This window comes from Apteryx mantelli, chromosome 7 (genome assembly GCF_036417845.1).
Source record: "Apteryx mantelli isolate bAptMan1 chromosome 7, bAptMan1.hap1, whole genome shotgun sequence".
NCBI lineage: Eukaryota > Metazoa > Chordata > Aves > Apterygiformes > Apterygidae > Apteryx > Apteryx mantelli.
Window position 1 is genome coordinate 3658522 of NC_089984.1, and position 22462 is coordinate 3680983.

Here is a 22462-nt window from a genome sequence, read left to right on the forward strand (position 1 = left end):
TTTCGCAGACGTGCTTGTGTTGTTCATAACCTTTTTTTTTTCTTTTTTTTTTCTTTTCCTTCCTTCTAACTTACAAAAAGTTGGGCAGCCTGGATGTCCGATGTACTATCTTAGAGGGAGGAAATTCTGGCCAGCAGAACAAGCTTAGGTCTGTCCCAGCATTGCAGAATTTGATCTAGCTGGCTTTCAATGCTGACTAACCAGCACTTGTAAAGTCTTGATTTTTCTGTCCCAGAGGGTGTTAGCTATAATTCCTTTGTAAGGATAGGTACTTGGCGATTAGAAGTTAGGTTTCATAGCTAATTAAATTGCAAACTATGAGACTGGGTCTTTAACAAAAACATAGGCTATGTAAAATTCCAGTGTTCATTTATCCATCAAGCTCTTGATTGATAGGTATTGATTTCCTCCTCCTCCCCTAAGACAAACTTAGTTTCCATTTAAATAACAATACTTAATACAGATATTAATGACAGATTTGTTTAGTTTTTTTTTTCCCTACTAACCTGAGAGTAGACTAGAAGCTCTAAAACTGACTCCATTGCTGTTGGAGATCCCAGGAAGGTGAACAGCTGACAGTTTTGAGTAGTTAAAATTTGATCTGTTTTTTCTAGTCTAAAAGCTGTGCGGAGCCCAACTTGATTCTTGGAAAGGGTAGCTGGTCACTTGAGATTTCTGCTGCTTAACTTCCAGCTGGGTCTGTCCAAAAAATGAAATTAGAGCACCTGCAAGTAGTAATTCTGCCTGTCGCTCCTGTGTTTTCCATGACCTGGCAAGAGCCTCTACAGACTTCTCTTTACTGCTTGGGAGAGAAATCTGATAACTGTAGAGCTGAAACTCAGGGAGATATCTCCCTCAACGAGATTTTTGGTTGTATTCTTGTTCTTGGATGCTGCTTCGATAGCACAGGACCTGGCAGAAGTCCTCAACCCTTGGGCATTCACAGAACCTTGGAGACAGAGGTAGGAGAACATCAAGGATGAATTGTCATCAAAACTTTAATTCCCTGACCGGGGTCAGTTGAGAGATTTTTTTTTTTTTTTTTTTAAATTGTATTATGGTTTCAGTCAAAGCCAGTGGCAGCATTTAATGAGAAATGATGTAACTGAGATTGGTTTAGATGGATTTTCTATGTTTCCTCATTCATTTGCCTTATTTCTCAGGGTCCTGGAAGGGCCTTTTGCAGCACTAGCATCTCCTTAAGTGCTATTAGCTGCACAGTATAAGTGGTCTTATGCAGATGCCTCTGTGTATTTTTACTGTGGCAAAATCATCCGTATGGTTATGAGACTTGCTTATGTTGAAATTGTGCTTCATTGGGTAAAGATTAAAAGAAATTCTAGCTTCTGACAAAATCAAGAAAGACTTAAGATAATAAGCGTTGACAGCTTAATGTTGTTGAGTCGTTGTCTGACTTCCTCAATAATTAGTATGAAAATATTGATCATTGGGGCACAACTCAGTTATTGGAAGATGACAGAGGTATGGTTGAAGCCAAAAATATTTTGCCCCAAGGACCTGGGTTAAGCATGTTGAACTTTATTTAACCCACTCCTGCCACCTCCGTGTCCTTTGCAGTTTATTTTCTTGCCCACGAAATAATGCAAAGATTTCTCCTTACTAAAATACTCTGCAGCTGAACAGGATTTGTAACTGTGGCTTATCCAAACAACCTGTCTGAGTGTTAATGTTTCAAAAACAATTGTAGTAATTTAAAGAACAAACATTCGTTGTTTTATTTCCTTCAGCGCATGCAAAATTGTGTACATACCTCAACTGAGTTTGAAGGGGCAAAAAATATTCTGAATATTTTTTCTTCTGAAAGGGGCAATCTACAGCTGCTGAAAAGGATTAAGTATAGAAATAATCTGGTTTAATAATACAAAGATGTTGAAGCTCTGCAGACCGCATATGATTTACTTGACATTTATAAATAGAACAGCATTGTATCTTTATTGCAAAAAGACCCATAAAGTAGCATGCTGATTTATTGTTCACCATATATTGCAGTCTGTAGATTTTATTCCTTGACCAGAAAGGCAAATTGTCCAAGTAGGATTTGGACAGAATAGCACTGTACATACCAGCTTTCTCAGAGCGCTGCCAAAAAAATGCAGATACATATACTTAAAAGCAGCAGATGAAAACTGACGGGGTCAGACTAGTCTCTTGTCTTTGGTTTCAGCAAGAGTATTCATACGAATGTGTTACAGGCCCTTATCTAATCAGCGCAGGGTTTTATCAAGGACCAAGTAGTGACTTAGTCCAAGACAACCTGTCTGCACCTAATGCAAACCAGCACTGATGTGTTTTGGTATCACAAAACACGCTCAGGACTTGATGCTCGGATGCTCAGGACTTGACGAGCCGAGGCCCCAAAACAACGACTGGGGCCACAGGTCCAACTTCAAAGCTGCTTTCGACCTCTGGAGGTCTTTTCCAACCTGTGCTATTTCTTGATTCTGGGATTACTTATGCTTTTTGTTTGGATTTATTTTACAAAACTGTCAGATTCCATATTGCTGAAATGAGCTACAAGTTACCGTGGCTCGCACAGCACTTCTCCCTTCCCAGAAAGAAGTTATTTAACATGTTGAGCACCTTGTAAAATTTGTCACCAACTACTAAAACCATATGGTAAAGAGAAAGAAAAGCAGGGGAAGTCAAATCCTAACATCCCTTTTAGCATCAGTTTAGGAGCACTGTACCTAATATTTTTGACAGCATCTGTCTTTAAGGACTCTAGGATTAAAGATGAATAAATAACCGGTAATGTTACTATAAACAAGCAAGCAAAACCGAGTAGTTACTTTAGTTGCGAGAGGTGGATGTCCTGTGTTTCATAATGGACAAACGTCAAGAGTTGTCATTTTTAGAGTCTCATGGGGACGTCGGTGAAATCAAAGCGTATTTCCAAAGTTCTGGCTGTGTGTCATCGCTAGCTAAAAGAGTTTGTAGGTGAGCAGAGGAATTTCATTTAAGATAGGTGAATCTTGCACGGCACAGTGGGTGACCTACACAGTCGGTGGGTGAGTAAATAATCTGAAGTCCATTGAAAATAAAAGGCGTTTCAAACTTTCCATAAAAGAAGGCATACAAGTACCGGTCTCCGGACAAGCAAACAATAATATCTCTTTCTTTCAGATGCTGTGCTTAAAGATCGGCTGCTGTTTCTTGGTATTGTCATGGAGTTTTCTTTCTAGCTCTGGCTGCTCTTGCTGTCTGCTGGCAGAGGGGAGATAATAGGCTGAATTTAGATAAAAATACTGCAGTGAAAGTTGTGCTGTTTGTTCACTCACTCCAAAGATTTGTATGCTTTTGTTCTGTAAGCTCACTAAAGGGAGAGAAGGTACGTGCGTTTTGGGTTTTTTTTAGGAGTTTCAATGTCGGTTACTTTCATTTTTCATCAGTTTGACACATACAGGGGTTGATCTCTTTAAACACATTCTGCTCGTGAATATGTGATGTATTAATTTATAGACAAACAGCTTGTGTTTGCTTTTGACTTTGAGGCAAAGAAGTGCCAGGGCATCTTTAAAAAAATGCAGTTAAATGTCTTTGGTATTAAGTAATACTTCTTTAGGTCGGAGTTAAGCCGGATTTAAAATTATTTCTGCTTACTCCAGGAGTTCCTGTTTCCTGTAAACAAAAACCAGCTCTTTAGCATGCATACTTTTTGCTCTTGTTATCTCTCTCTTTCTACTTATTCATGTAAATATTTCCTAATTTTAGTGTGTGGATTTTGGGGGAGGGGGCCGACTTCAAAATATGGCAGGATTGTAGTGGTGCTGCTCAAAAGCAAAACAAACACTGTATTCAAAACCCCATACAATATTTGGGATGGAGGAAGCTGTAGCTGTCTCCCTTGAGAACCGCTTGTGCCGCATGTAAAAGACAATTGTTTCCTTTTCATAACTGTGATGCGCTGATTTACTGTTCCTGTGAGGGTGGGCTTTTTCCCTCCTTTTCCACCAAATCTAATACAAGTACCTCTGCTGCTTCCTTTTTCCTCTTCCACTCTTCTGCGTTAACCCCTGAGGGCTCTTCTGACTCTTTCTAACTCCTCTTCCAAGCCTGCTGTGTCTTCCTTCAGGCCTTTAGCTTCTGGCCTGCACCTCTAGCTTTCTGCTCAAGGAAGATGATCCAGAATAAATGCAATGGGAGCAACCATTTCCCATTTTGAAGATGGGGAGAGCAAGATGAAAGGAAAGGGTATTTGAAAGTAGAGTAAATATAGTAATGCAAGGAAAAGAAAATATGGGGTAAATTAGGCATGTGAGCTAACTTACTCTTTCGATCATATGATGCAGATAAATGTAATTTAATTCCGTGCCCTCTTCTGGCTTATCTTCTCTGTCACGGTTCTCAGCCTTGAGCCGTTTCCTTTCTCCTGGGCCCCTGTTTAGAGCCTTCCTCGAAATAAATGGTTTTCTGTGAAGTGCCTGGGCAGCAGACCGGCACTCTTCATAGTAATTTATGAGGAGCAGGGGCCCTGATAACTGCCCACAGCCATAGCATATGTTGCAAACTGGTACACAAACGGTTCAATCTACCATACATCACACTTCAGAAATGTTTTGGGAGAAACATATGCGGCTGAGTTCTGGTTGCCACTCTTGCAGGAATGTCGAAGCATGGGAAACAGATGGCCAAGTGTCATTGCCGTTTGTCCTCCTTGGGTTCCACCTGATATGACAAATTCTAGATCCAGAGCATCACTTATAATGGGGTGTTCGTTATCTGGGCCCTAATGCTTGAGATTGTGCGAGGTGGCCATCCCAGAGGCTTGAGGATTAAATCCTTAATCCTTCATACACCTTTTGAAACTGTCTTGCATTCCTCTCGGTAGGATTCAAGTCAACTCTTGATCCGTTCTTTAACGTGTGATTCTTTGCACTTTCAGATCTTGGTTGCTTTATGCATTCACACGTTTACCTACCAGCAAATCAGTATGCATCTGTCCCGTTTTCTGTGGCGCTTGTATTATCATAATCCACTTTCACCCATAGTCTTTGTTTTGGCAGTGTTTGAAAAGAGAATTCCCCACATCTGCTGATGTGACAGTGACAAACTGCAGCTACGCTTCATGCACCCTGTCTTTGAGAACAGAGCCTTGTTTCTGCAGAAACTGCCTAGTGATGGCAAATATGTATGCTTTCCATCACTCAAGGCTTAACAATGAATCTTGAACATTCCTGTTTTATTAAAGGGATTACTTTCTTGGCTTGCTACAGGAGATTAAACAGCAAGCTGTTCAATGCACCTTGCTGCCCATCCTCAAGAAGCAAGCAGTGCTCTTGGTTCTCTTTGAAATGGTCCAGTTTGTAAAGAGTAGAGATCTGTCAAGCTTTTGCTCGGGAATAACTCAATACCTTTCACACTAGGATTATGGCTTGCCCTCCTGCAAAGCTGCAATTCCAGCAGGTTACGGTTCTCTAAAACTTGCTCAAAGGAATCATTTTGCTGGTGAGCATGCTGTTCCTCAGCTTCACCTTGGCAGTAAGCTTGTGTTGCTCTAGCCTTCTTTTACCTTAATATGTGTCCATTTCTGTTGGCGTTCCCCGAATACAAGTGATGCCATGAAATGTCGGGTTGCTAGTGTGCTGGTTGTGCAAAAATATCTCGCCGTTTTTAAGAAATACGGTGTTTCTCCTGTCAATATCCTGTCAGGCTGAAATTCCTAGAAACCTTCAAATCCCCTAGAGGATGGTTATTTCAATCCAAGAAGGGCTATTTCCCAAAGCTTTTAAAATTGCATAGTCTTTTCCTTCCCTTCTTCTGATGTGATATTTGTCACTTATTCTTCAAAATTATTCTTTTGGATTCTTCCTTTCTTGCATTCCTACTTGGACTGTAACATGGCAACCCTCATTGCTAATTGAACTCTAGACTTGGGAATTTAATAGGATTGCCAGGAAAAATGATGTCACCTGTAAGTGTAACATGATCCTTGCACTCGTCTAATATTTGAAGAGATCCCTCTGCAGATGGCTGTAGAAGAAATAGCTGGATGGGGTGTCACAGATTTCAGGTATCCCTATAGTCTCTAAACAGTGTACGTGGGAATTTGGGAAGCTTCTCTGAATCTCCAGCATATCTCCTCTTGCCTTCTAATCGATCAGAGAACCTGAGACTTTATGGAGGCTCAGCCCTGAGGCTGCAAGTTTCCAAGCATAAGACCACATTGGCTTTTAAGGGAAATTTGCTTCTCTGGGATTAGTCACCTGATGCTGCTCTCGTGTTTGCTTTATAACTAGGCACTCTGGCCACGGCTGTGAGGTTACGGTCCCACCTGCAGCACGCCTCGATAAAGACAACACCTTAGTCCATCCCTCTGCTTCAGACCTGTGCGTAGTGTTTCTGTGTTGCTTTACGGACTAGATGGATTTTGCCTTTGGTTTCAAAGGCAGAAGTACAAATAATGGCCTGAGGTTCTTAATAGACTTACTAAAATGAGATTAGCACAAAAGTACATCTGAACAAAAAGCATCTTATATGAGGCAATTGCTGTCTGGGTATTCTTCAAAGCTCAGCAGGATAGAGACACTCAATACACATGCAGCGGGAATAAGAATTAGAAGATAATCCAAATATGACAATCTCTCCCTGATCTGACTTTGGCTGGATAGGAACCGTCAGTGGCACCTTCCTGCCAGGAGTCCCAGCCTTGCTGCTTTTCTTTCTGCTGCAGTTCTTCTTTCTCCGTTGAAACGTTATCAAGTGGTATGACTTGGTATTTAGGTTGTTGAGAGTTCGCCGTTGTTTGGCCGGAGGTGCTTGCCCAGCTAATTGGGTTTATTATTAGGCTAGACGTAGTCTGCGAGATGGTGGCTCTCACTACTTCATGCAGGGTTGCTGTTTTGCTGTATCCTGAAGTAGCCTTTCTGAAAGCAGATATATCAGCAGTACTTGCCTTTAAATCCCTCTGCCTTGCCCCGTGACTCTCAAGGGGAGAATGTTTTTTAGGTAATCCCATACATCTGCTTTCAAACACTTGTCTCAAAGCATGGCAGCTAGAGTCAGTCCTTTTACTGACTTTTAAAGAAGCAAGAAGTATTTCTCCCTGAAATCCTTAAGAATATTTTTTCAAAAACTGGGGATTCTTCCCATTGCAGGCTGCTGTTGTACATCTATAGCGTTTGAACCGGGGACTTTTCCAGGCAGCGCCAGTGTAGCAGAAGGACTAAAGCAACTTTTGTACTGACAGTAACATCCATCAGAAGGGTTGGCTGAATCAGATTGACTCTTGAATCTCTGATCTTCTTTCATAAGTCACATCTGTGAAATCACATCCTAAACTTACACTGGAGACAGCTTTATATTTACACTATCATGACACTGTTCTCTTCTGGTGCTCTTACGCCGAGGAGGAGCAAAGTGCTTTTGCAGAGCACATTCATTTTGCCTAGGCAACAGCACATTTAGAAAAGATCGCAAAATGTTTGTAGCCTCTCTAATCCAAGAGACAAGCATGAGCTGTCTCTGCTCAGAGGAGCTCTAATTGGATTTCTGCATCTATTTAAATTAGGTTATCATCCAGTTGGCAGATTTCCTGCTTATTCCACCAGGGCAAAGTCCATCTCCGTAACTGCTATCAGTAACTTTCTTCTCCAGGGCATCTGAATGCAGTTCTCTGTCCACAAGTTCATTTATCACTGTGAAGTGATGCAGACCTCAAAACAGGCTAATAAACTTTGGAGAACTGTTTTTAGGTGCCAGTTAGCTGGACTCCTTATACTTGCCTCCAGTCAGGGTTTACTGCTTGGGAGCTGCCAAGACTAGAAGTGTACGGGGATAATTGACTGACTGATGAAGAAACTCTTGCCTTAAAATAGATGTTTCTTTCTAAGATATATTATTGTGACCTTCAAGATGTGTTGTCTGTGTCTCCACTACTCGGTCTTCATAACCGAAGCCTGCTGGTGGAGGTGAACTGGAAGAGTTCAGATGGTCTCTGGAGCCCTTGGCATCGTGATGTATGGATGCTTTTCCCCCCCCCCCCCCTCTATTTTCCTTAGCTTGAAAAGTCTCCAGCTTGGTCATGCTGGATGTGTGCATCAAGCATGGCAACATGACAACACCTCTCAAAATAAAAAAGAAGTGTTTTTTTTTCTGCCAGGCCTGTGGCTGTCTCTTGGAGAGGTCCCATTCCTCCTTCACCATGACCTTACTATATATGTGATTTAGCCTATGATTAACTGGCCAAAGCTTATACGTCAGGGGACCGTTTGCTTCAGCTGATCAAGTCGCTGATATATCCTGTTCAAAGGTATCGGCAGTGGCTTCCCGATGTGGTTCGTGTGGGAGTTCCTCGGAGGTGCCCGATATTTCAAAGTAGGCAAATTCTGTTGGCGAGAGCCAACTTTTCCTTACTGAGCGTGCCAACGTTTCCAGTATCTAAAGCTGTTTTTTGTAGAATGCAAAATACTAGCCTAGAAAAAAGTGGTGAATTAAGATCCGTGGGGTGAGACACGTTAAAATACAAGAGTTAACAAAAAAAACAAAAAGCCCATCACTTGCTTACAGTATTTTTGTGCTGACAACATTTTTCAGCATAGGCGAAAGGAGAGTTTAACTTTTTTCTTAAATTATTTCACATAAATGTCGATGCTAAAATATAATCTAATGAGCAACAGGGTAAACGAACTGTTTTTTTTATTGATATATTTAGAAATCCTAAGTAGAGCTGCCTGTCAGCACATTCACTACGAAGCTCCTCTATTCTCACAGACTAGGAGTAGTATTTAAGTACAGGCGAGGTTTTAGGTTTAGATGAGGGCACAGTTGATTTCCCTGTTGCTTGTGTCTTTAATCAAAATGTCAGTTTAAAAAATTTCAGTGTACTGTTCTAAAGAACATATTCTTCCCCCAGCTACGAAGCAGCAGTCTGCGCTGAAGATGTTTAAGGTCCTGCTCAATTTTTTTTTTCCCCTCTTGGAATTTGAAGCCAAAAGCGCTGGGGGTTGCACGCTGTAAAAAAGGCAAGCACTGGATAGAAAATCATCAAGGATATTAAAAAGCCTTTCTTATTCAATCTGGGACTTGAACCCTACTCTATTTCCAGTTAATGGGATCAGAATAACTCTCAGGAGCTATATTTAAAACTCCCTTTAAGAAGCATTTAAAGCGGTTTTTATCCGTAGCCAAAATAAACGGATAACGTAGAGTCATCAGTTATTAATGACATTACAACCCAAACCAGACCCAGAATTTACTGAAAGGTCTAGGCTTTTCTACACTGTCCTGCTCCTAGGAGTATGCAAGCCTTAAAAGAGGATTCATTTATTTGTTTACGGGCTTAATGGTGTCAAGACATTACCCAGTACTACGTACTCGAGAAAGCCACAGTTTCTATTGCGTTGCTGTCATGCAAAAAATATATGCTGCCGTATTCTGCAAGCGTTTGTTATGCCGCTAGCCTTTAATACAAAATCTCCTGGAGCAGCGTGGGGGGAGCCCCCCCCCCACCTTTCTGTAGTGGCCTTTTTCCAAAAAGTACTTGTAAAAGCATAAACGTGAAATGGAGGTATGTCTCGGCACAGCTGAAAATTCGTAATGTTCTTTTTTAAAACTTTTTTTTTTTTTTTGGTTTTGCTGATTAACTAAAAGAGGGTAAAATAAGTCCCTAACTGGTAACTCCGATGGTTTGGTGTTAACCGGACTGGGAACTGATACGTTGAGGTCCTGCTGCGGAGCTGCATGCCGGTATACGTTCTATTCTCGCATAACGTTTTAAGTGCGCAAAGGCTTAAAACATAGTTAAGTGCTTTGAGAATATGAGTTTGGATGAGGAAAGAGCTTTCCCAAACCCTTTAGGAACTTGCAGCCTTTGCCAGTGCTGTTGAAATGGATGCTCCTTTATGAAATGGAGACATGCCTCAGTATAACTTAAAAAAAATCCTCTTTTTTTAAAACACATCTTTGGAATGTATGTGTATCCCACTGCTTTCTTTTCACACTGTCGCATTTCGTAGAGGAAAACGCTTGTAAATGTGACACGGCGTGGATTGTATTAATTTTCCGGACTCCTGCATTGCTTATCCTGGATCAGAGGCAGTAGTTTTCCCACGTTTCTTACTTACTGAAATTAGCTCAACGCAATGTGGAGGAGTAGCGATATGGAAGCTCCCCAAAAACGTAGCATTTCAGGATAAAGTTCTACAAATACGCTCGCTAGATTTAGTTGGTGGCGAGATGCAATGGATGCGCATTCAGTATATTTAATTTAATTTGTTTTTTTTTTGCAGCATTGATGAAATAGCACAAGGCAGATGCTGCTGATTGTAATAGCTCTGAGCGATGTTTACGATATCGGCAGATAACGAGCTCTTATCTCTGACGGAGCGGCGCTTTTACTGCTTTAAAGTTCAGCCCTGGCAGTAAGCGCCATGTGTCTACTTGGTCGAACTTCCGTAGATCTTTCCCTCCTAAATATAGTGCTTTAGGTCATTTGTAGCAGTTTGCCTACCCTTGATGGTTGAGACTCTAGGAAAAAAAAGTGTTTTTTCCTGCATGAGTATTGAGCATGAAAGTTTGTATTGAAAAGTGTTTTTTTTTTAAAAAAAAAGTAGTTCAGAGAGAGGAACAGCTAAAGAAATTCTTGTAGATTTTTTTCCTCTCTGCTGTTAAATGAATCCAATATGTACTTTTTTGCATAGACGTTTTCCCAGCCTTATTTGCCTGGTGCATAGCTTTCTGGTTTTGCTCCAGTGGGATATCTCCACAGCCTGGTAGTTTAAAGTGGTTTCAGTATGTAGCTGCAGTGTTACACTTGTGAACGCCAGGAAATTCAGATCCGTTCCCAAATATTCTGTTAGTGCTGCCTAATCTGAACACCAGTCTCTTTTTTTCTCAATCCACCTTTGTTAAATCAGCTATTCCCAGTAGTATATTCCTTGGAAAACCCTACTCGTGTAGCTACTGTAGCTTGCTTTTGACCTAAGGTTCGTGCAAGCCCCATTGCAAGCTGAAGCTCTACCAAGGCGGTACGTTGCAGAAACCTAAAGCCCTCCTTGAAACCTTCCCTAGATCTGTATTGCAGCAATCTTTCCATCTGCACGTATATTTTTTTCCCCTTTCGTTAAAGTCGGCAGGCTGATGTTGAAATAAGACCTTTTGGGATGGAGATTACCGCTTTGTTCTAATATTTATCGTATGTGCCTGAAGGTACAAATCTAGCATAGAGTGTGTGGGTTTTCCTTTTCCTTTTTTTTTTGTGTGTGTGTGCTTTGAGTTAAGAGCTTGAGATTACTATTAACTTTGCTGTTTATAAAACGTAAACTACAGACCGAGTAAGAGTCTGTAAAACAGGGTTTTGTATATGACTGCGTACACTGCAAACTACTGTAGCAGTAACTTTGCTTCTTATCTCGGGCTGCATAACACTTCCAACTGTTTTATTGCATCTGCTACAAAACGAGATTTTTTTATATTTGCTGCATTCATGCATATTTGAGTAGCCAGCAGATGTTAGCAACAGGGCTTTGAGCGGAACGCTGGGCCAGATTCTGCATTTCGCCGTGGCCGCAGCAATAAAGTAAACCTTAATCTGAGCCTTTTCTGGCACAGCTGCGATGCAGCTTCTGTGCCGAGCTCCTACCTGCCGATGTGGGAAATGCGGCTGAATTTTTGGGGGCGTTTTGCTGCTCGTGAGCTGTTCTGCTCGCTCGCTGGTGTAGTTAGCGGCCAACGCAGATCCACCGGGTCTGATTTGGCTGGAGGACTGGGCCAGCCTGCAGTAAAGGACTGGGAGGTGCATGTGTAATTTAACATGTATTTATGTGCTTTTCTTCTAGGGAGCATCTTTCTTGCAACCAGTAATATAGGTTTTTCTGAATTAGGGAAAGTTTTCTAGAAATAAGGTGTTTTTTGCATGTCTTATATGAATTAACTTGTACCTACTGTTGCCTTATTCGTTACCTTGATGGACTTAAATCGATTTGCGAAAAGATATGTTGGAGAGGATTGCGCCTTCTTTTTTTTTTTTTTTTGAATTGCGCATCGTGTCTCCATTGCACTTAATCATTAATTTCTCAGAAAAAATAGTGATGGTTTGCTGCCAGATTCCCTACCTCTGGAGAGTAAAGATGACAACTGCTTTCTTTTCTGAATGACCCTCTGCATTAGGAGCCATTCACTTCACCATTAAGTAAATATTCATGAAAACGCGCTCTTCTTGAAATAGGGTCCTTTGGAAAAAGTCTGTTCTGTTACAAAGAGTGTAGGTTTATTTTATTTGCAGGTCATCTCCATTAGAGCCTTGAACTGGAAAATACAAAATAAATACCCTTAAAAATTAAAAGGACCAACAAAACCACCGTATCTCGTTTAAATGACTTCTGATGGCGTGAGTGTGTACGTGACCTTTTCAATGCTTTTTGTATTGAAACGTAGACTCATGTATAAATGCGTTTGGGATAGATTCCATTTACCTGAAATATTTTTTGTGTGAATTACTGGAGGGAAACTGTTTAATAAAATCTAGAAGAAGCTGAAGGGCTGTGCCGTGCCAAGCACGTGGGAATGGTAATCTACACTGCGTGAATCATTTTGTGTTATTAGCCTGACGAATACCCTCTTCCATGGAACAATAGAGTTAATCTTACTGTAGCTATGACGATGTATTTTTAGTATCAACTAATTTTCAAATAGTTCAAGCTAAGCTTGTCTATTTTTTCTTTTTTTTTTTTTTTAAGACATGGAAAATTTACTGATGAAAAGGTTTTTAGCTTCAAACTACAAAGCCTGCTATGGTATGATGTGAATACGCTCGTAGACGTGGAGCTCGATTCACAAGGCGTTCGTTTCTGCAACGAGACACTGCTTATGGGCATCTGGAGGTGCTTTTATCTCCTGCCACTCTATTTGTATTTGAAGTCTCATTATTTAAGGACAGCTGGTTAAAGTAATACTTATCTTTTTTTTTTTTTTTTTTTTTCAGATGTGGCGGAGTTATTATCCAGACTATTCTATGGAGATATCTAATTTTAGGATGTTCGGTTTTGGCAGAGGAAGCATGTTATCGGTGTCGTGGCTGGCGTGCTTTTTGTCTTAATGGTTGTGTTCTCTCGTTGACCTTAAAAAGGGTTGAATGACTTAGTGGGCCCCTGAGCTTTAATCTCTGCAGGACCTCTGTGTTCGAGGAGCGAGGCTTTTTACGCTGTGAATCTCTTAGTTCAGAGGTCCTCTTAGAATAGAAGAATACTATTAAAGTCGCGAGTTCCCATAGTTTGCTCCTGTCATGCATGTTCTGCTGCTTTTCCCCCCAAATGAACTTCTGATGGATTTTTTTTTTTCTTAGCCTCCGTGCTGCTCCGTCTCCATCAAACAGGCCAAGTTTTCTGGATTCTTTCAAATTCTTCACTGTACTCGGTTCCTCCAAGAAAACCTTTTCTTGTTGTTGTTGGCCTCTAAATTAACAGAGGAGGTCTGACTTCAACCATCTCTGAATTCCCCCCAGTCTCTTGTGGATATTTTATGAACACTCTGCTTGAAAGACTGACCTTATTTTATCAAGGAGAAAGTCTCATTTTTGAGGCTCGGAATGAAAGAAACGGCTGAAACTGTAGCGCTGGTTGATACGGCTGATGTGAAAGCTTTTATTATGCCTTCTCCTTTGGCATGCAGTTGGAGTAATGCTAATAATTAGTGCCTTTGTTATGAGAGTTTTGGGGACCTGCGGGGGTGGCTAGGACTGAAAGAGCAGTATTTAGTCAAGTTGTAGCCTAGAAAGACCTCAGTCTTGCTGTAGCCCAGAAGAACCGGCAAGCGGGGAAAGCAGCTCAGCTGTCATCTAGTCACCCTTATGCATTACCAGCCTTTCATTACCCAAGGCGAGAACAGCATAGGCTTTTCTGGTGGCTTTTATTTGCTTGCAGTAGGGAATGGGAATGACGGATAAGATTTCACAAGAGCAAAGTGTTTTCATAGCAGTCTGATTTTTTTTTTTGTTTGTTTGTTTGTTTTCTTACAAACGGTACTGAAAAGTCTGGTCTGCTTCACGTCCTGCACTTCAGTTAGGTCAGCGCTGATGGACTTCACATCAAAGTCATATGTTTTGCTGAAATAACCCCAAAACAATCACAAACATAAAAGTTCTAAATGTTAAAGAATTAAGTCTGTGTTGTATATAACCTTGAGGTATACTTTAAACACTGTAACACAGACATCATATCCCTAAGGCTGACTTTTTTTTTTGGACTTCTGAAGCCCCAGCTTGGCTGTCTTTCAAGAGACCATGATCCACTAACATATCTTTTTTTTAAAGAACCTTTTTAAAATTTTCTATATATTATTTCAACAAGGTAAAACTCATTCTAGTGCCTAAGTTCTGCAGGTTGCAGTTGTCCACCTGGCCTCCCTTCACGTCAGCAATTTGTTCAGCCCACTGAAGTGGATCCGCAGAGTGAGAAGCTAAGTGCCAAGGAGCTGGTGTCCACTGTGGATGTGTTTCAGGGCTTTTGGTTTGGTCTAGGTCTAGTCTGATCCAATGGATTGAACACGTGCTAGTGGTTGAAGCCAAAAGCTGGGTGAGGGAGGATGACTGGGAGTTGTTCCTCAGACACGTTCCTAGTGTGCATCTACTTGTGTCTGCTGAGTGCAAACTAACTGGTGGCAAAGTCTTCTCCATGAGCTTATACAGTGAGGTGTTAGTGAAAACAAATCTTCCCAACTCTGTTAAAGGTTGGCTTACTCCTTGAATGCTCTTTGTGTGTTTTTTAATTTAGCTGCATATAACAATAGTTTGGGGTTTTTGTGCTGAATTATCATGGGACGGTACCTCTGGAAACCCCTTAAATACCACCTCCGGAAAGTAAAAGCCAAGCAAACTTATGGGGAGAAGGTTTATACATGTGTATTCCCACAGATTCAAAGTTTAAAAGGTATCAGAGATGGCTCAGTAGCAAACATATCACTTGGAAATGATTTCCCTTTTTAATTATCCTATTTAAGCCCTGGTTCGTATGCGTTTAGTGTCTTCAGCTGTTCATTTGCACAAAGTTGCTTTGGGAGGCTTTTTTAAAATATGTATCATAATGTTGTAGTTACGCTGCATTAGCAGATAGATTAGGTTGGACTTGATGGTCTGAAGGGAATATTCAAGCATTTGTTCAGCATATTGACTAGCGTATCAAGTCTTAGCAGTAGTACCTGAGTGTGACACAGCGTGTGGGGAGCACTGCAGTAGTACGAATTGGCAAAATCTCAGAAAAATTAGGAAAAAACACCTAAATGGTTTGGTTCTTCCTTTTGTAAGATCACACTTGCAGAGGCACTTCTGGAGAAAGCGGATTATGCTGCATATCCATTTGCATAAGGTCCTGGAGAATGCTGGAAGGTCACCTCAATTTTCTATTTTCAGAAACGACTGTTTCCCTCCTAAACTCTTCTAAGAGTGGAGAACTTTAGACTTTGAATGCAGTCACATTCAAAACCAAAACTGCTTGCATAATTTTGTGCATACAAGTAAAATGTTTTGAATTTTCCACTAATGAGCAATCAAAGGAATGAACGGTGGTGTTATTTCTGCAATGATGGTGTCCCCTCTGAATCTTATTGCCTTTGGAGTTTGTCTGATGCTGCATGTGAGGGCATTCTTTGAGTATCTCCTGCTTTTATATTCCCCAGTCTCTATCATTTAATAGAAGATACAATCAGCTAAGTAAAAGCTTTAAATTTCTTGTTTGTATTTCCTTTCAGTTCTGTATGTGGAAGATATTTCAAGTAGCTGTCTTAGTCTTTGAAGTTATCACAGACAGGAAACTCATAGCTGAAAGGATCTTGCAATCACATGGAATCTACTCTTGAATTCAAAACTTGGCCTATCTAAAACTTATTTACAATTAACACATAGGGTTTTTTTGTTGTTTAGTCCTTTGCAGTTGGAATTTTATCCATTTTCCATGGATTTCGGGGAAAAATTCCAGAGTTTTTGCAAGAAAATACTGGTGTGCTGGAACGGCGTGGTTGTGCTAAACCTCACATGCTACTAATGAGCTCAGCTGACGGACATGTGGATCAATCTTGCCTCTCTTCTTGTAGGTCCAAGGAACTAATAAAGGAAGCAATCCTTGACAACGACTTCATGAAGAATCTGGAACTGTCGCAGATCCAGGAGATTGTGGATTGTATGTATCCCGTGGAGTATGGCAAAGACAGCTGCATCATCAAAGAAGGAGATGTGGGGTCCCTGGTGTACGTCATGGAAGGTATGATTTAAAGTGCTACTATTTGATGTTGCTCTGTTTTGTTTTTCCACCACGTAGAGACTAAAACATGAAGGAAAAAAAATCACTTCAAAGAAAGAGATGAAGGACACTGTCTAAATGCATTTGTTGGGAAATTGCGTGGACTACTCTTGCCTGGAAAAATTCATGCTAGAATTGTCTATCTCCCTGTATACAGAAAGATGGTTAAAACTCTTAACTTAGCGCTGAGATCCATTAGAATAAACCTCCACCTGCGTATAATCCTTTGGCTTTGAGGTGATGGCTTGTTTTTAAATTAAAGATTTAAAAAGGAGAATGATGTTACAGAAATGGGAAATGAGGCTCGACTGTCTCATTGGACAAGGAGAATGTAATAATACCTCCCTACCTTATAAAACACTGAGAGTAAGCTGATAAATGTCAGTAAAGCATATTGGGATCTTTCCAGAAGCAGTGTATTGTGCAACTAAAAATAATATTTTTCTGCCCTGTGCAGGAAATGAGTAGTGTATGTAGTTTAGCCCACCTGATTTGTCACAGTTTGTGCTGTGTTAGGGTTTTATTTTCTCTTGGAAGAAGAGAAGAGTGAATGTTCTGTTTTGTTTTTTTTTGGGGGGGAGTCATCAGATTTCTGAATCTTAGGACCAGACCCTTAGAGATGTTGTCAGTGCGCTGCTTCTCCAAAATGTTAGCTATTTGCATTTTGTATCCTGTTTTTTCAAAGTTCCCTAAATCTCTCCATGTCTAATCAGGCATATTTTTTTATGTGTATATATGTGTGTGTGTGTGTGTGTGTAACTTTTTTTTTCATTTTTAAAGCAAGTATATGGTCTTCTGTAGGAATTTCTATGCTGGATCAAACCTCATGTCCATCTACTATAGCATCCCTTTTCTCTCAGTGGCTGGTGGTAACGAGTTCTGACACTAATGGCACTTTTAATTTAGCTAGCACAACCATCAAATTCTCAGTTTGATTTGGTGCAGTACAAATAGGTAGATGCTTTTACAGTCTCTTTTTGCTCCTTACAGGAGCTGTCTGGTAGACTCGCGAGCATTTTGACCATAAAAAAACATCTAAGAAGAACGGAGGTTTCCCTCTTGTCCGTGCCTTTTGAGCAAATATGGGAGAACGACGGATTATGTATAACTTGAGTGCGTGCATATGTATGTGTACGTGCAGAAAATAATTTCTTAAATTGTTCCTTTAAACAAGAGGATTTTCAAGGCAGTAAAGGATTCTTTTAAACATAGTTTCCTGCCAAACTCTTAATGCTGTATAGTTGCAAATGCTCTCTGCTGGTTTCCCAAAACAGCTTTAGTGTTCTGTCCTTTTAAGGTTAAGTCTTTTCTCAGGGCACAGATTTAATTCCTTTGGCTTTTAATATTTATACATTTTGCACATTCAAATGGTATTTTGCATTATGAAGTAGTTAGTGGGAGAATCCAAAGCAAATTGTGATATGTTTCTACCCCAGCGTTACATGGAACGATTTAGGTTTTGTAATCCTCTCTTTGAGTGCGGAAACTATTTTAATGAGGTGCAGTATCTGTCCTATCGCTCATAACAAACTGTTTTAAAACAATATTTGAATGGTACTTTTTTCACGGCAAAATGTGTTAGGATGTGAGGATTTTATTATGCAGTTCTGGTTCAGTTTTCCAAAACACTGCCAGTTCAGAGGCACGTCTGCCGTGTGGCTGGTTTCAGGCATTGCGTTCAACGTTGTCCCTTGACAAAACCTTGTAACAGCAGAGCACTTTCAAGATGCGCATGTACTTATCTCCTGTTAAGTGTCTTCACATCCTTTGGAGAGGTCTTTTAGGGGCTTTACAGACAGACCTCTTCCCAGTACAGTCTTGACAACCGAACATGGCTTGGTACTGGGATGACCCTTTATTTAATACGTCTGATGCTGTGCTGCTACTGTGACTATCCTAAATTTACCAGATGTTTCTAATTGTTGCTTGAAGCTCCAGCCCTCAGTTCTTGATCCCTGTCTCCTAAAACAACTAATGTCAAAGGCAGCCTCATGTCTTTGCTCTTCAGCTTATTCTTGTTCCTCCTGCAGCTTTCTCTGGAGGACAACAGGACTTGGCTCTCCCCCAGTCTCCTCCTTTGGTCTTATAACTTAATTTACGATTGTTTAGATAGCTCACTAAATATACAGATTGCTTTGCAAACAAAATTATGAAGAGTTTATAGTCTATGTTTAGACAAAATGCAATGAGTGGTAATGGAGCTGGAAGATGATGTTATCAATGGATTGGGTTATGGTTATGATGACAGGCTCATTTGTTCATTTTGGCTTATTATTCTGTATCTTCTCAGTTGCTCCAAAAAACAAACAAACAAAAAAAGAAAAAAAAAACTGGCTATAAACTCTATTCTTTACAAAGCTCTACTGGAAAAGCCTTTCTTAATGAATCTCCTAGTCAAATATCAATACTTTATTTTCTCAAAAATCACATAATCACTGCAAATATTTCTTCCATGGATTCTTTTTTCCTTCCTTGTTTGGCCTTATAAGCAATTTTTATTCATATTTATCAGGGTTATGTAGAGCATTTGATAATAGTTACTCATGCGTGTTTCTAATTTATGGTTCAACACTTGGATACAGCCTCTTGCCAGAAGTCTGAGTTCTGTATTGGTGATGTTTTCTTAGATTAAATTAAATCATAACTTCAGATGGATTTGAAAACATCCATCACTCTCACTGTTACTTTCCAGGCTATCTTTTATTATTATGGAGCCACAGTAATCTGTGTTTTGAATTTCCCCTTACCTCATAAGGCTTGTTAGATGTGAAGACTCTACGAATCTTGGTGAGACCTTTATAACTATGATCCTTTGGGACTTTGGTTCTTTCGCCAGGGATGTTAAAATATACATCTGTGTGACACTTGCTGAGTTCAGTGAATCTTAAAAGCTGGATAGTGACAATTGCTGAGCTCCAAACTCTTGCTGCTTCGCTGTGACTTGATTATGCTTTATGAAGGTAGTTCTCGGGCTTGCTCCAGTCCTTGGGGTGGGAATGGCCATGTATTGTACCTTATTGCACCTTAGCAAATGATGACACAAAGATTCAGGAAAGGTTCTAGCAGAAAGGTGATTTGCTACTGGCCAAAACTAGGTTTGCATGTAGAGTCATTTTTAGGCATGCACTTGCCCAGCCATTTCCACAATAGCAGGCTTGGCATCTGCAGAACTGTCCCCTCCTGTCATGGGCTATCATGCATGTGATGACTTAAACTTTGTCTTCTTTATCCTGTTATGGCATGCCTTGCATTAGTCTTCCTGCCCTCCTGTATTTCTCTTTATCATCAAAGGGCAGAGCACCAATGGTAGGAACAGATTGGACTCCAGAGATGAAAAATTGGCTAATACAGTGAAGTCTGAGAACGCAGGAAGACAATCTTTGACACATAATAGATGGAATAATGAAATGTATGAAACTGCAGGGCTGGGCGGGAAGAAATGAAACGCAATGTAGGAAAACAGATATTGGGGTATACTGGGAACTGAGTTTTAGATGAGGGAGAGAAGAAAATTGAGGGAAAGGTACTCAGAGTTGAAATGGTGAAATACTCGTAGAGGGAAACTGGAATGAGACAGTGTGTTCAGAGAGAGACTGTTCTTATCTGCGGTATGCCGGATAGAAGCAAGTGTGGAGTTCAAGAAACAGGGACATGCCTCTCATGTGCCATGGTTCAGCTGGATCAGGTTTTGTCCGATAGTCTCAAAAGGCAAGAAAATACCCAACAGATTGAGGGACTCAGCATCCAAACACTCTCTGGCCTGAGATGTGCTAATCTGGGAGCTCACTTTTTTATGGTGTTGGTATAGAATAGCTCTTAACGGACATAAGGCTATGGGAGAAGTTCTATTAGTCGTCTCCTGTGTTTTCTAAACCCAGTAATTGAAAATATGCTCTGTTCTTATTAGAATGTATATTGTTCTAAGGGAGGCTGAACAGATTTTTTTTGTCCTTAAAACTGAGGTTTTTTCGGAGTCAGAGAAGGTTATCTCCACTGGTCAATTGTATTCTGCTTCTAAAATTAGTCAACCGCCTCCAGTTTTCTTTGTTTAAGAAAAAAGTTTTTCCAAGCGCTAGTTTTGCAGGTTTGCATTGGTTGACTTAAAGCCTCCTTAGAACGTAACGTTTTTTTACAGTTTTCTAAAAGCACTTAAAAATGTGAAAACCTGAAAAGATCTCTCTCTGAGATGGGGGGAAAAGCAGCATTTTCATGCATTTAGATCTCTGCCGTGTTGACAGCTTTGAGTTATGTGTGGGTGTTACCTCTCACTAATGAGGATAAATGTGATATCCCACATCTAAAACCAAATGTTTCCTCTTGTGCTCCCTCTCCGTCTGAACCCATCAACTGCAGTATGTCATATTTGATGGTTGTATTGTGAAAGGAAAATATATCAGCAAAGCTGTAGATAAATCAGGTGATAATGTACAAGTTCTCAGCTCTCACGCGAATAGCAGTCATGCCATTATAAAGAGATGTTCTAATTCTTTTGGAAACTGTATTAATAGGTCTAAAGAGCACTACTTTAATGTTTGTTGCTATTTCCGTGTAGTGTAGAGAAATAATAGAGTGAGCAGGGTGAATAAAAAGGTTTATTAGTTGTCCTACTGTTAAAATACTTGAATTAACTTTTTTGCAAATTTTTTTTGTATTGGTGGTAGCTGCTGTAACATCCTCCTTTGACTGTTTGTTTTTCTGCAGATTAATAATGAGGTTATGCTTCTGCACCAGAATTTGAGAACATGAGCTGGAGAAGAATAACCCCATCTGGGCCCTAGTGCCGTAAGATGAAAAAGGAGGAATTGGCTTTAAGTGCCCATGTTGAGTAACAGCTAAACCTCCTAGAATCTCCCCAGCCTTTGTTTTAGTAATTTTTCCCTTTTTTTATATTTGCTTTCGCTTTGTCTTCAGTTGTGGAGGGTCCCCTTTTGCATTTAAAGGAGACTGTTTTCTACATCATTCTTCTGAATAGCTTCTTCAAAGCAATGAAACTTCTAATTGGGCCCTCCCATGGGACCATGTTTTCTTGGGAGTGTAGAGGCGTCTTGAAAGACTGTATTCCTAGAAAGTGCATGATTTGCCAGGATTTCAGACTCAGCATTGACAGGGGAAGACAAATAAAGTCTCTGTAGTCCTTTGAACTACAGAGAGAAATGCAAAAGGTCCTGGAGAAACCGCCATCAGAGGCGGCAGAGCTGTCTGGTCTCAGATGGATGAAATCCTCAGGACCTCAAAAGAACTCTTCAGTCTCTGAGGATCTTTGCTGTCGAATCAAAACCAAAGCAGGCATGCAGATACTATCTGTCTTCCTCAAGATATCGACTCACTGCTGCCTGCAGGTTCTCACAGCCTTTGCCCAAGTTTTGTGACACCATAAGATATTATCATCAATCTGTTGGCCAACCTGCTTGTGCATGTAATCGCTTCTGAAGGTGTCCTGAAGTGCCTCACCCTTTTTCCCTCCTTGTTGCTTTTGGCAACTGTGTGATTAAGTGTTTCTCTAGCTGGACAATGATCATGTTAGACTCTTGGATGGTATGAACTATTACCTGCATATTCTGCATTCAATCTGCCTTTGTCACCCTCCCTCTGACCCCTCTTTTGTCCCTTTTCTATGGACTACTCTCATAAGAATCTGATTTAATAGGACATAATTACTCTTCTAGCCCTAGGGTCTTCTGAGTCAGTTCCTTTTCATCTCAGCAAAAGGACTGAGTAGGACTGTTTTTTTGAAATGAAGGAAATGGAGATCTGAGACCCATTTTGGATTAAAGTAGGCTAAATGCCTTTGTTCCCTATGCAAGTCCAGAATAATGAAATGGGGGCAATAACGCTGCCACCTCAGTGGGGAGACTGTATCATGTCTCTTGACCTTCACCACATTTATTTTCATATTACAGTACATCCTGCTTGCAGGAGGTCCCGGGGTTTATTATGAACTGCTATAATTGCCTTTGCAAAGTCCAGATGTGTGATCTTCTCCTGGCCCTTTTGGTATTCACCAAAACTGTGAAGGTGGTAATCATTCATCTCAGAAATCTGTACAGATAATTTTTGTAGCTTCTTGGTGAGGGATGCTGTCTGGATCAGATATCAAAATCTCTCTAGTCCAGTCTGTCTAGTTTTTAGTTTGTTTACTCTCTGGGGCTAAGAGCAAATATGCAGTTTCTGGCTCAGTCAAGTCCAGAGTCATTAGCAGAGCTCTGTCTCTGCTG

The 22462-nt window shown here is 40.5% G+C and overlaps 1 protein-coding gene across 2 annotated transcripts in view; it reads left to right on the plus strand.

Annotated features, from left to right (window-relative positions):
* Window positions 1–22462, plus strand: part of PRKG1 (protein kinase cGMP-dependent 1) — a 487572-nt gene that overhangs the window by 52649 nt on the left and 412461 nt on the right. For both annotated transcript variants that reach the window (XM_067299666.1, XM_067299665.1), the window contains exon 2: window positions 16042–16208. In XM_067299666.1, the coding sequence (XP_067155767.1) occupies window positions 16042–16208 (167 nt within the window). The remainder of the gene's footprint in view (window positions 1–16041; window positions 16209–22462) is intronic.